The 19,567-nt window shown below is 43.7% G+C and overlaps 3 protein-coding genes across 3 annotated transcripts in view; 2 read left to right on the forward strand and 1 right to left on the reverse strand.

Moving 5' to 3' along the window:
• The window catches only part of pygl (phosphorylase, glycogen, liver), a 13,096-nt gene extending 12,528 nt beyond the window's left edge, over window positions 1–568 (forward strand). Inside the window, exon 20 of the mRNA XM_010896297.4 lies at window positions 1–568. This exon is cut by the window's left edge and continues 90 nt beyond it. Within this exon, the coding sequence (XP_010894599.1) occupies window positions 1–96 (96 nt within the window). The 3' untranslated portion in view covers window positions 97–568.
• Window positions 569–621: 53 nt separating this feature from the next.
• On the reverse strand, window positions 622–8,300 carry LOC105025562 (lysophosphatidylserine lipase ABHD12). The gene is made up of 13 exons (XM_034297421.1): window positions 8,150–8,300; window positions 7,651–7,772; window positions 5,718–5,823; window positions 5,180–5,299; window positions 4,730–4,760; window positions 4,595–4,640; window positions 4,311–4,440; window positions 4,013–4,059; window positions 3,073–3,241; window positions 2,093–2,200; window positions 1,830–1,908; window positions 1,449–1,582; window positions 622–932 (listed from the first exon to the last, which is right to left on the reverse strand). Exons 1-13 carry the CDS (start codon window positions 8,263–8,265, stop codon window positions 899–901), a joined length of 1,242 nt encoding a protein of 413 aa, XP_034153312.1. The 5' UTR covers window positions 8,266–8,300; the 3' UTR covers window positions 622–898.
• A 4,297-nt stretch (window positions 8,301–12,597) lies between these two features.
• LOC105025545 (ninein (GSK3B interacting protein)) overlaps window positions 12,598–19,567 on the forward strand; it is a 42,617-nt gene continuing 35,647 nt past the window's right edge. The window contains exons 1-5 of the mRNA XM_034297218.1: window positions 12,598–12,714; window positions 13,185–13,394; window positions 15,345–15,450; window positions 17,133–17,302; window positions 19,064–19,109. Coding sequence (XP_034153109.1) covers window positions 13,206–13,394; window positions 15,345–15,450; window positions 17,133–17,302; window positions 19,064–19,109 — 511 coding nt within the window. The 5' untranslated portion in view covers window positions 12,598–12,714; window positions 13,185–13,205. The remainder of the gene's footprint in view (window positions 12,715–13,184; window positions 13,395–15,344; window positions 15,451–17,132; window positions 17,303–19,063; window positions 19,110–19,567) is intronic.

Below are 19,567 nucleotides of genomic sequence, written 5' to 3' on the forward strand. Positions count from 1 at the left end.
GAGGTTTGGGGGGTGGAGCCTACCGACCTGAAGATCCCGCCCCCCAATGAGCCACGTGAGGCCCTGCAGGAGACTGCCAGGACGCTGAAGAAGTGAGGCGGCCTGGTGAAGTTCAAGTGGTCCCTGGGTGCTGATTTGGAGTCAGTTTTGCATTGTCCCAAATGATGGTTTAGATTGGGTAACCATAGAAAAACCCAACTCCTACTGGTGTTATTAAAAAAAAAAGAAACTGGGATTCGCCACTTTCTTTGTAAACCGCTGAGGATTGGGGCTGAAGGGAGGTACCTATTCCCCCACACAGCTGTGAACCCAAAACCATTGGGGATGTTTTGGAACCAGTTGAATAAACCTAACAAGGTTAGACTTCCTTCCTAGCTTAACCACCGCTATGTTTGTAAAGAGCTTGACACAAAAGTCTGTTACATACCTTTAGCATTAACAAGCATCTATTTTCCCAAGGATTTCTGAGTCAACCTTAAAGGAATTGCAATGTTGTCTTAACCCTTTGCAAATGCCAGCTCTCATACTCCAATGTATTGGATCAAGGATTAAATCTTTTTCATGTTCATTATGGCACCTGTCTAATATGATGTATTTCGTCCTTTCTGCCTGATGTCTTCACAAGCTGTATTCTGCAACAGTATTCAGTGTTCTAGGCAACGTCTTGGTGGTTGTAAAAACAGAACTGACGTGCCTATGAATTCTTGATTTAATGTTCAAAATGTAATAGTAATATTAGGGTCACAGATGACAGTCACTGGGGCCATTAGATGATTGTGCTATATGAGCAGAAAACATGCAGTACTTCATGGTTCCATCCTGCCTGGACAGGAGGCAGCTCTTCCCCTGACATGGGACGTTTAGCATCCTGAGTGCCCGGGGATTCCAACATCCTGAGTCATTGTTGGTCATTCGTACTTTGTAGAAAGCGCCTGCAGAGGGAAGCAAATGGAAAAAAAATCACTTTTTGTTTCTCAAACTTTTAGTCCCCAATGACACCCTACATGATATATAGTACGCTTCTTTTGACCCGGGCCCTCAGGTCTTCTGTCGAAAGCAGTAGCCTATGTAGGACATAGGGTGCCATTTGGGATGAGCATGCTGTTCTGTAGGTAAATGAGCTGGACTTGTGATTGGCTGAGGTTGTGTCCACTATCATCTGACTGACCCAACCACGGTGGTGAGATTGTGTACATTATCGGACTGACCCAACCACAGGGGTGAGATTGTGTACATTATCTGACTGACCCAACCACGGGGGTGAGACTGTGTACATTATCTGACTGACCCAACCACGGTGGTGAGACTGTGTACATTATCTGACTGACCCAACCACGGTGGTGAGACTGTGTACATTATCTGACTGACCCAACCACGGTGGTGAGACTGTGTACATTATCTGACTGACCCAACCACGGTGGTGAGACTGTGTACATTATCTGACTGACCCAACCACGGTGGTGAGATTGGGGTCCAGGTAAATGTAGTTGTGTGAGTATCCCAAGGATTCTCCATAGGTCACCATGGCCACCTGGTCCTCGCTGTTCCATTGTCTATGGGCTTGACGTGCAATCTGGTACAGCTGGAGAGAAACGCACGTGTTCTGGGTTATATTACATCTAAATCGGTCATACGAGTGGACGACTGATCGTCCTCATCCTCCTTTAGGAGTAACACAGGAAATGGCAAACATTAAAAATGGTCTGAGGTTATTTTGGTGTGAATATTTGTTGTTTTTTTAGGTGATTTGCCTCCTAATTTTTACTTGGGGGAGTTGATGGAATTGTGAATTTCAACGGCTTAGCGTATTCGCGGGGCAGCGTGCGTACCTTCTGGCTCATGGGGAAAGGCACCACGCCGTCGTCCTCGGCGTGCAGGAGAAGGATTCGGGTGGTCAAACTCTTCAAACTGCATAAAAGAAACGGCATCAGTGGCGTCAACCTCACGGAGAAGGTGTGTATCCCAAAAGGCACCCCATTCCCCATAGGTCCTGGTCAAAAGTAGTGCACTATGAAGGGAATAGGGTGTAATTTAGGAGGGGACTAATAGAATTGACCTGGAGTAGCTTCCGATGATAACGGGCTCCCCTTACTTTTCATCGTTTGCAAACGCCATATTGTTCCCCTGCATAATATAATGAAGCACACTCTGGAAACCGGCAAGGTACCGATATATCTGAAAACGGAAAAGAATAGAGGTAATGTCAGTTCACAAATGGAGAGAAAGGACAGTTGGAATATTCATGTCAAGTAATGAGAGGGCGCAGATTGAGTCCCGGATCTCACAAAGGAAAAAACGTAGTTGTGCCCTTGAGCAAGGTGCTTAAACCAGCAGACCTTCCGCAAATTTGGGTGGATGTGTCTTGGCAGGGTGGTGGCACAAACTCTGGCCTTGTCCGTTGGAGGCCTCTGAGGGCCCCTCCCCTCTTTATTAAAGATGCAAACATTTGAGGGCCCCTCTACACGTTATACACTTAGTACCCCTTTCCCCAGTCTGACGCCACTGTGTCGGGGAACAAGATTATAGCACTACAAACTGCTACAAATCCCCCAAAATGCCATTATCATTATTGGTTTACAACAGAATTCCTCAGAAATTATACCTTTAGGCTATTCAGCCGACATTACCATCAAGCATAACTCAACACTTCGCGAAGGTGCTTACTGTAGCGACCAATCATCTCCCACTACACGTTACCCCACGTAGGTCTTGCACCCAAGCACCAATCGCTACGATTTGGCATTCCGTGGCTAATTGGTGAGTCGGCTATTCTGGCTACGTTCAACTGAAAGAGCCGGCTCATTTGGTTCTCGAACGGCTCTTCGTTTAAAATACTTAAATTAATAAACAAAAAAAGAACAAATCTCCGAAGGTGGGAAAAGTAGTCAAAAATGATATTAGAGAGTGAAACGCACTTTCAAATTATTGGTTAATTATTACCTTTCGTAATTATTACACCGCCGGATGTTTTTTTTTACAGAAGTTATCCTATCGGAAAAATGCGCATGGAGGACAAACACGTACTCCCCACAAATTATTGGTTCTGCAGAGCGGATATACAATCTTTAGTAAATACGTAGTAAAATACACCTCACCACGGTAAGGGGGTGGCTGGCTACTTCTTCCTCCATGTTGGTGTATGGAGCCTCCAGGATCACACCATCAACACCGTAACTTTGTCCCAGATCTGCTTTTATTCTTCCGAAAAGTTCACGAGCTCCTGCTCTTTCTAAACCCATTTCTGTCGTTTAAATAAAAAATAGAATCATGTTATAATGAGTATACCCATTTTTAATTAATGAGTTTTATGCCATAAAAATAATCACAACAGGTGTGATAAACATGATGCGTCTACGGTTTGCTCGTTCGATACAGAGGTTTTTATGTTGTCCTCTTTGTGTCCATTAAATTAAATTTAGAATTTCATTTAATTGAAGGAAATATGACGCGATAATTTACTATTCTGTGGTCAAGGCATTCTTACGTTGTAAGGCTTAAGGCATTCTTACGTTGTAAGACTTAATACTGGAAATATTGGTTCTTATCTGGCAACAGAATGATAAATGTGTGGCGGCGTTTTTAAACTAGAAATAATAATTGTCCTATCTATCAAATATATTTGCATTATCTTAGAAAAACTAATGTCCTAATATTGACTGCTAGAGCGAGCATTTGTTCATGGGTGATGTAGCTAAACAAGCTATTTCAGTTGGGGTTAATGTTAGGTAAAATAGTCATTTTTAATGGTACTATATTGCCTGTCCTACGCATGTGTGTGTGTGTGTGTGTGTGTGTGTGTGTGTGTGTGTAGAACAAAACAAATAAGCACCTCGTATTTGAATGGACCATTGCTCATCCAAAGTGTTCTAATAAGGTGAACAGAAAGGATGTGAGGAATCAGGGAAAGGCCACTGAGATTCTCCCTAAGTGTCCCGATTCTCTCTAAAGTCACCTTCATGGATTTAAAAACACCTAGAATTGGTGTAGGAACTGTCTGGCTGAAGTAACTCACCATGCTGATGGGTCTTCTGTATCTTCACAGCAGCATTGCTGGCCACGCTGTATAAAGAGTTCACAGATCTCAACATTGGGGGGGGGGGGGGGGGGGGGGGCAGCCTAGTATGAATCCAAGGCTGAATTCCAAATCAACCATCCTTGTGAAGATCTTAGGGAATGTATGGCCACTTGTAAAAGATTGAACTATTACCATACTGCCCACACCTGTAAAATCTTAGGTGTCCTCAAATGCATTTGTGATTAGGCCCGAATGTAAAAAAAATGTATAACAATAAATATGCAGAGGCCCTCACCCCGTGCCTAGGGAATGGCCCCACAGATAGACCTGGCTGTTCCCGCTGCGTGTCTTTACCCACTGGTACAGGTAGATGGCGTCAGAGGTCATCCCGGACTCACTGGGCACCCCACTGGAATCTCCATAGCCTGGGAGGAGATGATGGATTACATCATCACAGCAGCCCTCAGATGGATTACATCATCACAGCATGTGAATTCTTTCTATCTGTGCCAAAGCCATACTAGTCCGAATTAGTGAGCGATGCTTTGTTTCATAGCGTATGGCTTGGAGAGTCCTCACCTCTGTAATCCAGGGACAGTACGTGATACCCTGCTGCACTCAGGATCTGGAAAACAGAGCAACTTGCTTAGGAAACCCCTCGCTTCAACTGATTCTCCGAAATCGACAGCTTTGGACGTCAAATGACATAGCTACCTTCACAAGTTGGACACGGTGGTTTACGGCCCTTGTGGACATGACAGGACAGGTTAGTAACTTTAAAAAAAAAAAGAAAGCTTCTTAAATCACTAACACAAGACGAGGAATTCTATGGCGTATCTGTGCAATAAAACATTAGGTAACCTCGGAAACCAGAATCAAACAAAACAACGCCGGGTTGTGTGTTCATTAAGAAACCTAATTATACAGGGACCATCCTTACTGTTCAAAAAAATGTGCCACGATCTTCCCTAATAAACAAGACAAAGATTTATTTACACCCACTGGGTCACTTTAGGTGAGTCTACCAGCCTGCCTGCCCTCAATCACACCCAGTTTTCTCTATTTAGAGCACAGCTTTTAACATAGAGGCCCTGGTCAGCAGTATTGCACTATACAGGGCTAAGAGGGCCACTTGGGTCTTTCGTACACCTACACTGTACCCACCTGGAGCCCCCGTTGCCGTGGAGATATATGATAACAGGCGAGCCGTCTCCCAGAGACTCGCTGTACCACTCAGGCCCCTCCCCCTGGGCCTGCTGCCATTGACTGTCAGGTACTGTGTGCCTAAGAAACACAGAGAGAGTAGCATCAGACCGTGTAAACAATTAAAACGGTAACCAAGTCCTAGTTCTGAGCAGTTAAAACATTATCCGCCCAGTTAAAAACATTTTTCTGGTCCGGGATCTTTCCGGCTTCTGTCAGGTAGCCTGCACTGATATTTTATCATAGGTTTTAAAACATTTCAACAACAGGGGCATTTGAATTTGAGCTCCACAACTTAGAAATGGTTATTTGAGGGACTAGCGTCATGTGGGATTGACCGTGCCTGACATAAGACAACGCTGTCAACTGTCCACATGTTCACGCTCCTCGTGTCCTCACCTTCATCAGCAATGATGGGAAAACGAACAAAGGGCGAAAAGAACAAAGGGCCCTGTATGTAGGGTACATCATGCCAGAAGAGACCAGGAAACGGACTCACCATATCCCCAGATAGATCCCCTCCTCTGGACTGAGGTACAAGTTCACAGTGTGATTCAGGGACAGGTGCGTTGGGTTGGCCAGGTCCACAAAATATGGAAACCTTACTGTGGATATGTAATATTTCAGACAGAAAACATCACAAAATTAGTGAAAAACTAACTACGCAGTGCAATGTACATAGAATGTCTTTGCATTAGGTTCTGCCCCTCTGGGGTAACCCACTGCCATTAGAAGATTGTGTAACATCATCATAATAATATCACTAATTACAATCCCCATAGGCAATGAGCAAGTTACACAGTACCGATCTTCCAACAAAAGGAAACACAGAACCAAACAGGTGGAGGCAAAGGGGGTGGGCAGACCCCCCCCCCCCTCATGCTAACAGGCTCATCAGAATATCAGTTGTTGAAAAAGTTTAATCAGTCCCATGTTTTGCTATCCAGGATCAGGTAATCCATCTTACTTTTGTGTTGGTTTTTCAAAGCAACATTGGATTGGACCACCCTGATCCAGATACAAACTTTTCAAGATCTCCGGTTTATCAGTGCCCTAAATGGGACTGCGTATCTCAGTGTAGGCTACTAGCTATGCAAGGAACAACAGGTAGAATAGCCAGCATGGGGCCACTAAGTGTTTTCATTTGAAGAGACAGAAAACACCACAATTATACAATACAAACATCCCCTTCCATTTTCAGTTTATTTTAAACAGTCAGACCCTTCAATTGACCCATGACAAACAAATAAAACAAATATTTATATATACACACATTATATACATTGTGGATATTTTGAACACGCGTTTTTAATAATGAAAATGCTAAATGTCCCATGGTTTACAAAATAAGGGATGTTCAGACTTCTTCATTTGTGGAGAGACCAGCTTTTTGAAGCCCTGCTTTTTGAAGCCCTGCTTTTAGGAGGCAAAGTCTGGCTTTGGTTTACAGTAGTTGGGTAAGAGTGATTTGTCCCTCTGCCAGACGGATCTGTACTTCTGCTCTTTCGGTTTCTTGTTCAAGAAGTGACTGACAGTAAATAATATGGAGTGATAAAGGATAGTTACAATTTTAAATATTATTTTTTGACAGCCGTTTGGGGGTTTATTTTATGGAGACAAAATCTTTTTTTACTCCAATGTACTGAAAGGCTTAATAGGCAGCCTAATGTCTAGTTTATCAACTTTATCACTGTAACAGTTAAACAAATCAAGTGCAATATGAATGAATGTAAATATACTGCATGATACAAATGTAGTATGATTTGACCAATTTTTACATTCTGTTCCTGAAATCCACCCGGAATCCACCCGGAATCCACCCGGAATCCACCCGGAATCCACCCTTTTTTTTCTTAAAAGGTATCAAAATCCTACTCAAAAGTTATGAACAATGCATTATGCAGGTTGGATCCAGATTAAAACAAAATGAATGAAAATGAGTTTAGAGTGTGCAGCTTTTTCATTTGATTTGTTTCCAGATTAAAACCATGATTGGATAACCTGATCTAATCCGATTTCAGAATCCTGTTTTTCTTTTGAACAACCCATTTTCAAGATTTGTTCAAATCAGATCAGATTACTCCTGAACAACTGGACCCAGAAGATTAAAGAGACAGTAATGAAATCAAATATTGTGATTGGAGCAATCTGACATCAGCTGATGCATCGCTGTCCAATTACCAGTCGGGCTTCCTGGCTGGACTGGTTATGCTAATAAAGTTAAAATCATTATCACAGATCTAAAGAAGGTAAAATAAATATAAAGGGCCCTTGAGAATTATTGGCACCCCTGGTAAAAAAAATCAGCAAAGGAGGCTATGAAAATGTTTTACTCTGTTTCACTAGCTTGATGATATTAAATTCACAAAATAAGAGAAACCTTATTTCCTCAATATCGATCATTATTCGAAAAACAGAATTTTTCAACTTGCCCCAGTGCAAGTAGACAAAATGGCCTAGTATCCATGGAAACAGACAGAGAATGACAGGTACGGAGAAGTAGATAATACACAGCAATAAGGCCACCTTCTTCAGCCCTGACAGCCCAGACGAACTGGAACAAACAGAAGACACAAGAAAACAATACTCCCTTAGGTATACATATGCTAGAATGAGAACATGCTGGCTTGGAATGTAAAATCATAATATAATTGTGACTTTCATTAGGGTAGGTTAGACAATATAACCTACAATATTTATAAATGTCTGAACATGCAAAAAGAGGCCTAAAACAATGCTAAAATGATATTAGCAAATACAATGGATTACCACAGATTAGTTTCTGATACACAATTACACAAAACACAATTTATATATTACCACGGATTAATTACATAACCTCGTCCATAGGTTAGCTGTAACAACACTAAAACAAATGGCAATTACAACCCAGTACTGTAGGCTGCTTACTGAGACATGAATGACACTTACCTGTACTGGTATGACTGTTTATTGATAAGGGTCAGTTGGTCGTGTGACTTCTCAGTCGCAGGGGTTGCCTTGCTGTCGGTTTTGGTTTCATTGTCCTTATCGAGTCTTTTCCGCATTATGTAAGTCGTATCGCAGAGTGCCTGAAGACAGCACTCTTATAATACAACTTCAAACACCTGGATTGTTGCCTTCCTTGTCTGTGAAGATGGCCCGGGCTTTGAAGAGGAATTTCAACTCCTACAGACGCCGTCGCGCCAATGACTGCATCTGTGCGACTGCAGAGCTTTTCAGCGCGTCCCCACCCCTTCCTCTCCGAAGAGCTTTTCAAAATCCTAAAGGAGATGCAGCTGTAGGAGGACAGATATCCCACTGAACGAGAACAAGCCGTTTGACAACAACATAATATAATAAATTAGGTTACCTTTGTTACGGGACACCTAGGCTAGGAGTTTAACCATCAAGTTTCGAAAGTTTATTTTTTAAGAGAAAATAGCATAGTTTTTTGATGATGGTCGGACCGTTGTAAAAGTTTTGAAGCGGTTTCCTTCATTTGAAAACGGCAGTGGATTGGCATTTTTCGATCGAGCTTGTGGAGTCGCTGTGAGTATGGTTGTTGCAATTTTAATAGTTATAAAACGTGTCAATGTCATTTATTACCTAACAGATTTATTAAGGCTAAAAAAGAGAATCAAAACAGCGTAGTTCATTTTTCGTACCCCACCTTCTCCAGCGGACGAATTCATGTTCGTCATGCATCAGACTGAGTCACTTTTCCTTTCTTCAACCCTCTTTCACTACACATTGATTTGCAAGGCCGTTACTTTATTACTATAATAATACTTTAATAAAGTGTATAACAAAGATTTGGCCGAAAGAGTATACTGCCTCGTTGTTTTTCCATTTTCCATTCACGTTTGACAAGCAGAATGTTTATTAGTAGGATTATTTTTTGCAACATGTTTAAAAAACGGAAATGACTGCATGGCTTGCCTAGGTTTTGTCTCAGTGCGTTGTCCCCATCTGGCCCGAAAGTAATCTCAGGATTTGTCCGGTTAGTCGTATTTTTATAAATCAAATTTCTATTAGTGGTGTTACGCTTCTTCCTAGAATTTTATTGTTAAAATGCTCCTTGGGGTTTCAAGCTGGGTGTTTTGTAACATCACTTTGTGACAACTGCTGATATAAAATTGGTCATTGACAATACGTTTTGTTTTGTGTACTCTCCCGGTGCAGTTCATCATTCATATGGACTAGCAGTAAACCTGTGAAACAACTTTACTTCTTACGTTTTTAGTGATGGCTTGCATGGGAATCAGGTTATTTTACTCGGTTATACATTATGGGATGTGCTACGCGTCTGCTGTTTGTACTGTAATAGCGGCCGTCTGTTTGCACATTGCCTGGTGCACCTTCACACTTTGTTGACTCGCCACGTAGATGCTGTGTAATGAAAACGATCTGTGGATCAACGATGTGGATCATCGACTTGAAAAAAATACCAGGGTGGACTTCTTATTAGAAAACTACCATGCTTGGATAGACAGACAGCTGAACCAGTGGTGTGGCCAACAAGTCTACATCACAAACAGCCCTTGGTTCTCTATAGCACGGTCCTGGTCAGGAGTGATGCACTATATAGGGAATAGAGTGCCATTTGGGATGTAGACTTGTCTGGCGTAATATTACTGAACCTTCACTGGAGTCAGAGGTAGTGAGCAGTGAAGAGCCTGTCAGTCGCTCGGTGAAAGGCAAGCTTTGACTAAATATCGAAATCGTGTTTTTATTTGTGCATCTAGAATGTAAATGCCTTCGTTAGTGGAACATGGTTTGATTTGATCCACACCCTGGTGATCCACCACAGGCCCGAGTGAGTGGGACGACGACGCAGCAGGTGTCCTGATTGAACCTTTAATCCCAGCTGTTTGTCAGTCAGGAACCCCATTGACCCGAGGGGTCAAGCAAGGCCCTTCGAGCTATACCAGTCTTGTGGCAGCTTAAGGCCTACCAGGAAAATAATATGTGAACTGTTTGAGGTTCCACAGTAATCCTGCAAAAGAGTCAAGTCATGGCCAGTATGAGCAAGTGTCCCAGGGTGGGGTTGCTGACATATATGGTCAGCTGTCTTTGATCTTAATGAATCAAATTAAATTAAATCTTTCACAGTTAAAAAACAGAGTAAGTTTTGGAAGAAAATGCAACTCTGCCCCTGGTGATAATCATTGTAATATTTACCACTAGATCAGTGTTAGAATACTCATCTGACCAGACGCTTTGTAGATACACTCCTCAGTGTGTGATCGTCTGGGGGAAGCCGACTCCTCTGTGTAAAGTATTAACCTGTGCTTAGCAGGACGTAATGCTAAACAAACATGATCAGCTGGACATAATGCTAGGCATCATGGTTCTCCTGTAATTAGCTGTTTGGATGTACGGTAGCTGCTCTCCAACAAAACCTCTCCTTTCCAGACAATGAGAATGATCTCTGGTACCCTCGACCCCAGCTGCTCTTTGTTGTCATGGTGACGTCATCACAGCCCTTCATAGAAGCCGGCTTAAGCCAGGTGTCCCATTCGTTTGCTCCTTAAGTTATACCGGGGGTCCCCATTCATGTCAGACAATGGGCTATCCCAGCCATTAGCCTGTTTCAAAAGACAGCCGATTCCATATATGGATCATAGTGGTCAGGTCAAAAAGTAGTGCAAGGAAGGACGTAGGCAAGTTGTGGATGGTCCAGAACAGAACAGCATGAAGATGCCTACAGTGGTGTGAAAAAGTTAGGACACCCCCTTGGGGAGGCTTTTTGTTTCCCACCACTGGGCATGTGGATTTGTAATCTTCACATTTACACTATTGACAGACGAAGCTAACATAATTTAAAAAATGACACTGCCAACTTTTATTCATAAAAGCAAAAAAATGCAGAAATGTATTTTTATAGAGCAGACAAAATGAGTGTATCCTTAACTTTAATAGCTGGTGTTGCCCCCTTGGGCAGAAATAACTTTGTAACCTTTTTTATATAATTTGTAGAGTTGGAGGCTTCTTCCCCCCTGATGCCCCATGTTGGCCAAATGTGTGCATTTATTTTTCTTTTCTGACAGTTGGCTCGTGCACTTCAACATTGATTTTAGCAACAAGGGCCTGTACATCTGTCAATCTTAGAGACTTTTATGTCCTGAGCATCTTTCAGTAAATGCTTTGGGTGAATATGGTGAGATCAACTGGCCTGTGTAGTAGGTCATTGGGGTGGAATTTTCTGGGGTGTGTTCACTTTTTCTGCATAAAGAAACTGCATCTCTGTTTAATTGCATAAATGGTGTTGAAGTTATATTTCTTTTGTGTGATTTGTTAAATTAGGTTGCCCTTTATCAGTAAATGTTGTGGGAATTGAGCTAAAATATCCGTATGTCCAAGTAAAAAGGGAATAGATTATAATGGGAATTCTCCTGAAATACTAAACCCTATAGAAAGAACAGGGTGTAAGTTGGGACACAGGCTACAGGGACTGACCTCCAGTTAAAAGGAGGAGCTGATGCTGCTGCTACCAGTTATGTCATAAACACCTGATCCGGTTTTATCTCTGCCTGTCCTTCCCCCGAAAGATGTCCCTGTATGATCTTTCCATGACCTGTGTCCTGCTCCGCCTGAACCGGTCTACAGTGCAACAGATTAGTTGACCCCTAACTGCTTTACATCATTCACCAGGATTGCCTTTAGAGACTGAGTGTTCCTGTGTCAGTCAAATAACTCCGCGCAGTGTCATTTTGGATACGTTAATTTGGGAGATGCTGTTGTTTGAAGTGACTTGGCATACATCGCTGTGGTCGTGGAGATTGAATGCATGTTTCAGACAGAAGTATTATAATTATAAATTATCTGGCAAATTTAGAAACTGAATTAATTCAGAAGGGGTCGCATCCATTTTTATTTCAGCACAGTCACTGTTGTCCACTGGTTCCAGGATAGGCCCTCTCCTCAGGTGAACCCGAGACACCAAACACGACCCTGCCAAGCGACCCAAAGGGCCAGTCTCCATCATGGATGCTTTCACAAGCTGTTAGCGCGATACTTTGTTGACATAGCAAAGCCACTGGTAGCGTGCTACTGCTTACTCTACAGCTTTTCTTGGTGCAGAGACCCCCTCACATTTTCTCCCTTGACTCCTAATGGCATTTTTCAGCTGGTAGCCACTGGCTGACCTTACAAGTGCTCTCAGGACCTACAGATGCTCTGGCTCTGGTCAAAGATAGTCACCTGGAACAATTAGGGTTAAAAGCCTTGCTCAAGGGCACGGTGTAATACTAATTACCTTAAATCTCCGGGATTCAATCCAGAGACATTTCAGTTGCCGGTCCAGCGCTCTTAACTTTCAGGCCACCCGCCGTTCAGTTAGGCTCCGGTAATCCAAAAAGGCTCATGGGATTAGTGCAATGCAGGGCTGTCTGCCCGTTAACGGCACTGGTGTGTCGTGGCAGTGGGTCAAACTCCCTGTGGTGGATGGATGCTGTTGGGACAGCAATGTGGACCCGGAGCAGCTTTGTGTTCTGGAGGTGTCAACTGTGATCGTAAGTGTCCTGTGGGCCGGGATGTTGTGGACCCCTTCTTGGTGCCAGGTGATGCGTACCACGTGTTGCAGTGCTTTGTTTCATGGTTAAGTATTTTCCCCCCTTCTCACCAGTGCTTAGCGGCACTAAGTCTGGGACCGTCTGCCTCACGAGCACGCATTGCTAATTACTCTGTGGAAGAGGTAACCTTTCGATAGCCCAGATGAAGACGGGGGAGTGAGGGCGGGCTGTTCTGTTACACCAGCGGCGGGTACCTAATCGAGACCTCCGCGGATGCTTTTTGTTGCTGTGGTAACGGAGAACAAGAACTCTGTAACAATAACCTCAAGGTGTTTCCTCACTGTGGAATGGATGTGTTTGTAGTCTGTATTTTCAATATAGACAACCCTGTCTGTCTCTGTCTGTATTTCTGTCCCCACCCTGTCTGTCTGTCTCTCTGTCCTGACCGTGTCTGACTCTCTGTTTTTCAGGGCAGGGTTCTGTCCTATGGGATGGATGAGAGCCAACAGGATCAGTATGAAGAGCGGCTGAAGGAGGTTTTTAACGGCTTCGACGCGACCGGCGCCGGGTCTCTGTGCCCCGAGGAGTTGTCAGCCCTGTGCCAGGCACTACACCTGGAGGATGCCACGCCCACTCTGCTCAGGGCCCTCCTGCAGAACCCGGACCGACCCTCTGGCAGGGTGAGGGCACGCTTCTTTGTTTTGACCCTCACACGTTATTTCCCATGTTCTCTTAATGGGGAGTCACGTGTTGACTGGCGGTGGAGGTGAACTCTGGGAAAGCGTCATATGAGTTTACCCTGTTGATAACTCGAAAGCCAGGGAATAGGTTAGCCTGTTACGGATGAGAACAGGCACGTAGCAATTACAGAAGAGCTGCACAGTCAAGGATTAGGGACAATATTCCTCCGAGTAGCCAAGTGAATTTTTTTTTTTACAATGCAATGATAGTGGATTTAACAATTTATTTTTTATAAAGACTAATTTGTTTGTCCTACTCTGGGATCTATTTTACCCAGGGTTTTATTCTGGGTTCTAACAAGGACTCTACTACTCCTCAAAGAGCAGTTCTATTTTCAAAATGTGTCTGTTTAAATGTGTATTTCTTATAATGAGTTATAAATCAGGATATAACACTTGAACTGATCAATGCTGTATTGTCTTTGTGACAAACTGCATTAATGTAAAAAAAAACGACAACATTTGTCTATCCCCAAATAAGATTGTTTACTAACAATGCTACCAGCTTGTATGGCCTAGAGTTAGTGTTTAGCAGTTACTTCTTCTAAACTTAAACTTTTAAATATTGAACTGTGCCCTGTCCGACCAACAAAACAATGTAATGGAACAAATTATGGTGCCATATCCTCCCCGCTTTCATTGACCTCTTCTCCGCATCTGTTAGCCCAACACATCCCAGGTGTCTGTTGTCATGACAGCCAACCTAATCAACATTCACAATTGAAGTAGGTCTGTTTGAGAGGGTACCTCATGAGGAAATCGGCCTCTTTGTTTATTTTTGCTGGGTTTTTCCCCGCTGAAATGGGAAGGATTTCTGGGTAACTAATACAAATCTTTGCTATTGTGTATCCTCCATGTGTGTTAGTAGAACCAGAGTAGTAGAATCTGAACTTATTATAAGTGCATGAATACTAAGCTGTAATTTACTCAATTATCACATCCAAAATCTGTCATGATCTGGCTGGATACGAGCAAAACCATTACTTATCCTCACTGTTTTGTGAGTGTGCCCTACTGTAGTTAAGGCAGAATATTCTACAGGTTGTATAGATGGGAGGTCGATTGTGACTGTGGGTAGATGGAAGGTCGATTGTGTCTGTGGGTATATGGGAGGTCGATTGTGTCTGTGGGTATATGGAAGGTCGATTGTGTCTGTGGGTATATGGAAGGTCGATTGTGTCTGTGGGTAGATGGAAGCTCGTTTGTGTCTGTGGGTAGATGGAAGCTCGTTTGTGTCTGTGGGTAGATGGAAGCTCGTTTGTGTCTGTGGGTAGATGGAAGCTCGTTTGTGTCTGTGGGTAGATGGAAGCTCGTTTGTGTCTGTGGGTAGATGGAAGCTCGTTTGTGTCTGTGGGTAGATGGAAGCTCGTTTGTGTCTGTGGGTAGATGGAAGGTTGTATAAATGGAAAGTTGGTCATCAGTGCCCATAGGGAGTGCAGAGAGCTACATTTGGCTGAAATAAGCATGTAATGATTTCAGGATCAGACATGGTGTAAGGGCCCCTCCCCTCCATAATAAAGGACTGGCGTAACACCCCTCAGCATTAAATCCAAAAAGAACCCCCCCCCCTCCACCTCTGTAGCCATCCGCCCGACAACTGACTACAAAGAAAATGTCCAAATGGCATAGGTCCAGCAGCTGCTTCTGAGGTGTGCCCCCCCCCCCTCCCGTCAAGTCATTCAGGCCCTGAGGTGTGCCCCCCCCCCCTCCCGTCAAGTCATTCAGGCCCTGAGGTGTGCCCTCCCCCCCCTCCCGTCAAGTCATTCAGGCCCTGAGGTGTGCCCCCCCCCCTCCCGTCAAGTCATTCAGGCCCTGAGGTGTGCCCCCCCCCCCCACCCTCATGTCACAACAACACTTGAATGTTTAAATGTAAAACTGTCTCTGTTTCAGGTTGAGTTTGACCAGTTCAAGAATGCCCTGATTTTGGTTTTGTCAACGACTTTAGGAGCAGCACCTCCACCCAGTCAGGAGAGCATATGTGCTCCACTCCCTCCAGGTAAGGAACCAATGGGATACAGGATTCTCTCTGGGTTGTTTACTGAAAAGGCGCTCCATTACTTGCTAGCACGAGTTGCATTAAAAGAAAAGGAATACCTACATCTTATAGTCCCCTATCTGAGGGTTTATCAAATACAACTAATTGTTTTAACATAGTCATAACATGGTTATTTTAGGATCTACTGAAGCTATTGGAAACATCTATAATTAAGAAAAGGTGTTTTAAGGCCTTCAGGCACTTCCTTGATGTTAATAAACCGCTAAATAACATACAGATGTTAAAACTGGGTGATCAATGATTTATTTGTATTTTGCGTTAACAGAAATGAATGCACATTGTAATGGGAGGTTCATGGAAGATCATCAAAGTCCATTTATATTTTTTTTAATGCTTTATTGACAGACTGGTGCAAAACAATTGGGATATGGGTGAAGGTAGACAAAGCTGGAAAGGAAAACAGGAATAGAATCCTGGACCACATGCACTTCCTGTTTTTGTTTTATAAATACAGCTCCAGAAAAAATTTGACCACTGCACCTTTTTCTTTCCTTTCCAAAAAAGTTGAAAAGGAAAGTTAAAGAGTGAGGAACAGAAGCGTTCAATTTGCAGTGGTCTCTTAATTTTAACCCTTCTGTTCCTCACTCAAAACCTTCTTTTTCGGAAAGAAAAAGTGGTCTCTTAATCTTTTTCAGAGCTGTATTTTTATTTCTTCCAGTTTTATGATGTCCACTTTGTTATTGAAACGCTGCCTCATCGCAACAACTCCCAGTGGACTCAGGACAATTGATGTTGCGATATTTGTTTTCTGAAGCACATCCAATGCCATTCTCATTCTTCTCACACTGCTTACTTAACTGGGAAGTCAGCGCCGGAATTGTTAGGTGCCGGAGGGAAAGTGATTTCCAGCCTTCTAACTTGTTTGAGCTTTTACGGCTGTCTGAGCTGTCAGAAGTTGCTAGGGAAGGTTAATAAAATTCTTATGAGTTCAGTCAATCAATCAATCAAATCTATTTTATAAAGACCTTTTTACATCAGTAGTTGTCACAAAGTGCTTTTACAAAACACCCAGCCTGAGTTCAGTTTCAACAGGTTCTTGAATTTCAATTTGGGCTGCGATGTAACCAGAGCTGAATTCCCAGGTTTAAACGCTGCTGGCTGTTCTGTTTTCAGCCTGTCTGTTGGCATATTAAGGCATCTGAGTGTCCGTGAGGACAGAGGAGGATGCAGGAGGGCTTAGATGTGGGGAGGATGCGGGTGGGTGAAACGACTAGCCTGGCATTGTGACAGAATGGAGGAAGAGAGGAGGCGGGACACGTTGTAAACTTGGGCTTAGGGAGTTACATTGGACATGTGTTGGAGTTGCGTTGCCAGTGGAGAGGGTAGACCCTAACCTAAAAATAACTAACCCTAACCTAAAAATGACTAATCCCAACCTAAAAATGACTAATCCCAACCTAAAAATGACTAATCCCAACCTAAAATGTACTAACCCCAACCTAAAAGTGACTAACTCTAACCTAAAAATGGCTTGAGCAAACGTATTCTAACATTGGGTCACGGACGCCGTCTGAATGAAAACAAACGCTTTCACCTCGCAAGGTCTTCGTTCCTCCGGAAAGAGGAGAAAAACGCGGCCTTCAGAGAAGCAGAGATACTAACAGCAGACATTCTCTACACAGACTCACCAGAAGTCCAAGCTAAATTTGTGCGGGGCAGTAAGCGGTACGGGCGACGCTCCACCCCGGAGTTCATGGAGACCATGGCAGACGTCTCAGCGGTGGTTGGCTCCGAGGCCCCAGGGCAGGACCCAGAGGACCAAGACGACTCCACCGTACCCAGGAAACGTGAGGTACAAACCGGGATACCCGCGCACGGATGGGTTCATGAATGAATAGGCAGATGATACCATTTCGGCACATATTTGGACTTTGGTTGTCCTTTCAGTGTGAAGACAATGTTACAGGACATAGATCGGCCTGTCTGCTTTCTTCATGGGTTTAAGCTACATCTGAAATAACTTCAGCTGAACCGACAACTGCCCTGCCCATCTAGGCTGCGCTGTGGCCTTGTCTGTTTTCTGGCCTTGTCTGTTGTCTGGCCTTGTCTGTTGTCTGGCCTTGTCTGTTGTCTGGCCTTGTCTGTTGTCTGGCCTTGTCTGTGGTCTGTTTCACAGCAGACTGGTGAAGGGATGAGGGCTGGGTGAGGGATGAAGGCTAGCTTGGGGTGTCACTGTTATTCTTAGATAATCAGCTTACCAGTATGCTGCCCAGATCTTTAAATGAAATGTAGAGACACACAGCCACAGAGGTGTGTGTGTGTGTGTGTGTGTGTTTATGCTCACTATGCAGTTACTGTTGTGGTGGCCAAGGCAACCAGAGTGTTTTATGCCCTCTAAATGTTGAGGCGGTTTTCCCCTGATAAGGACAAGGGCTTGGTGAGAGACAGGTTGGGAGGGAGGGAGGGAGATGGAAAGAGGCTCTGGGGATGATCAACAACACAAACCAAAAATATGATTCTGGAAGCTACATTCTTATTTTCAAGCTTAACAGACATAATTTGCCTGTCCAGCCAGGCTCACGTTATGCCACACCCACAGACGTTAGTTTGGTCTCTGCAAGTGTCGAGGGTATTATAGTATTTTGTCTGTTAATTTACTCCACCTTCCTCGGTTCGGGGCAAACATGGAGGAGACGGCGATGGAGCGTATGCGTGAAGCTGACCGGTGTTCCAAAATGGCACCCGATTCCCTTTTTAACAGTCTGAAGATTAAAGGGGTGTCTTGAGTAACACCCAGGCGGCCTGGTACACCAGCAGATGGGGACTGGTCAGGGGGCAGTTCCCTGATTTGGGAGGGCCTTTTTTTTGGGGGGTGTGACAGTGGAACAATGGGTCCCTCTCCTGCTCTCCCTCACAGATGCCTTTACATCGTGAGGGGAATAAAGAGCCATAGAGACCCATCTGTTTTCCATTCCTCAACAGAGTGTCTCCCGCAGGACAATAGATGGCAGCTCGGCCTGTATGCTGGGCCCGCTTGACCCTTTTACAATAGACCCCAGCGCTCCAAGAACCCGCTCTCTTACGTCAGACCAACACTCCGTCTAGAACTGGGGCATGATTAGACCGCCAGTCACCATATCAATTCGGGTTTTTTTTTGTTTAAGAAAAGTTTAGTGGCTGTAATTGTTCAGGTCAGAGTCTTTCCTGACTCACTTGTGAGTCTTTAAAAATGCAAAAGCAAAAAAAAAACCTGGATTCATAATAAAGTCTGGGAGAAACAGAGAGGAAACCCTGGTAAGAATATTGTGACGTTTTGCATCATCTTTGCCAAAATGGATTTCCCCCTCCTAATCTCTGTTAGAGATCGCTATCTCTGCCTGACCTTTGACCTTGCCGTCACAATACCTCTGTTGTCCTCTTGGTTACACGCAGACACACCACCCCCGTCTGATGCCCCCATCCACTTCTTCACTCAACCTTGGCTAATACAGAAAAATTATTGTTCTGAAGACAGCTGACTAGCACATGAGAAAGTGGGTTGTCCTGTCTTTGTCAAAAGAATGTTATACTCACTATAATTAATGGTCTGGTTTTATGTTTCTTCCATCTACAGCGCTGGAACGTTAATGAAAGCAGTACGGAAGAGTTTGAAGCTGAAGGTGTGTGTGTGTGTGTGTGTGTGTGTGTGTGTGCGTACCATGAAGTATCTGCAGTGATTGTAAAGTTACTGTGTTTATTGTAAAGTTACAGTGTTGAGGGAAATCCATTTAATTCTGCTGTTTACATCTGCTCTATCCTGTGGATGTGAAAGAAACACAATAGTCAGGTTTTCAATTAAGAAAGAAAACCTTTTTTTATGTGTGTGTTTTTCTGACTGAACTAATATATCAAATTGTGTTTAGGGGTACGTTTTAGGGCATGGGTTTTAGGGCATGGGTTTTAGGGGTTGGGTTAGAATTCGGCCTCAGCATTACCGAGTATGTATGTATATAGGGTTAGGCATTATGGCAAGGTCAAGTTTAGGCATAAATGTTAGGTTATTTAGGGTAAGCACCCACTTTGGTGTCACTGTTTTTAAGTGTGTGTGTGTGTGTGTGTGTGTGTGTGTGTGTGTTTA

The sequence above is a fragment of the Esox lucius genome, chromosome 15 (assembly GCF_011004845.1).
Source record: "Esox lucius isolate fEsoLuc1 chromosome 15, fEsoLuc1.pri, whole genome shotgun sequence".
Lineage (NCBI taxonomy): Eukaryota > Metazoa > Chordata > Actinopteri > Esociformes > Esocidae > Esox > Esox lucius.

Bases quoted from the DNA above. Each gene is read 5' to 3' on its own strand.
- LOC105025562 (XM_034297421.1), bottom strand. From the start codon at position 8,265: ATGCGGAAAAGACTCGATAAGGACAATGAAACCAAAACCGACAGCAAG. The intron at 5,300-5,717 runs GTGAGTCCGTTT...TGTGTTTCTTAG, and splicing joins GGGATCTATCTGGGGATATG to GCACACAGTACCTGACAGTC. The intron at 1,909-2,092 runs GTAAGGGGAGCC...TCTTTTATGCAG, and splicing joins GCGTTTGCAAACGATGAAAA to TTTGAAGAGTTTGACCACCC.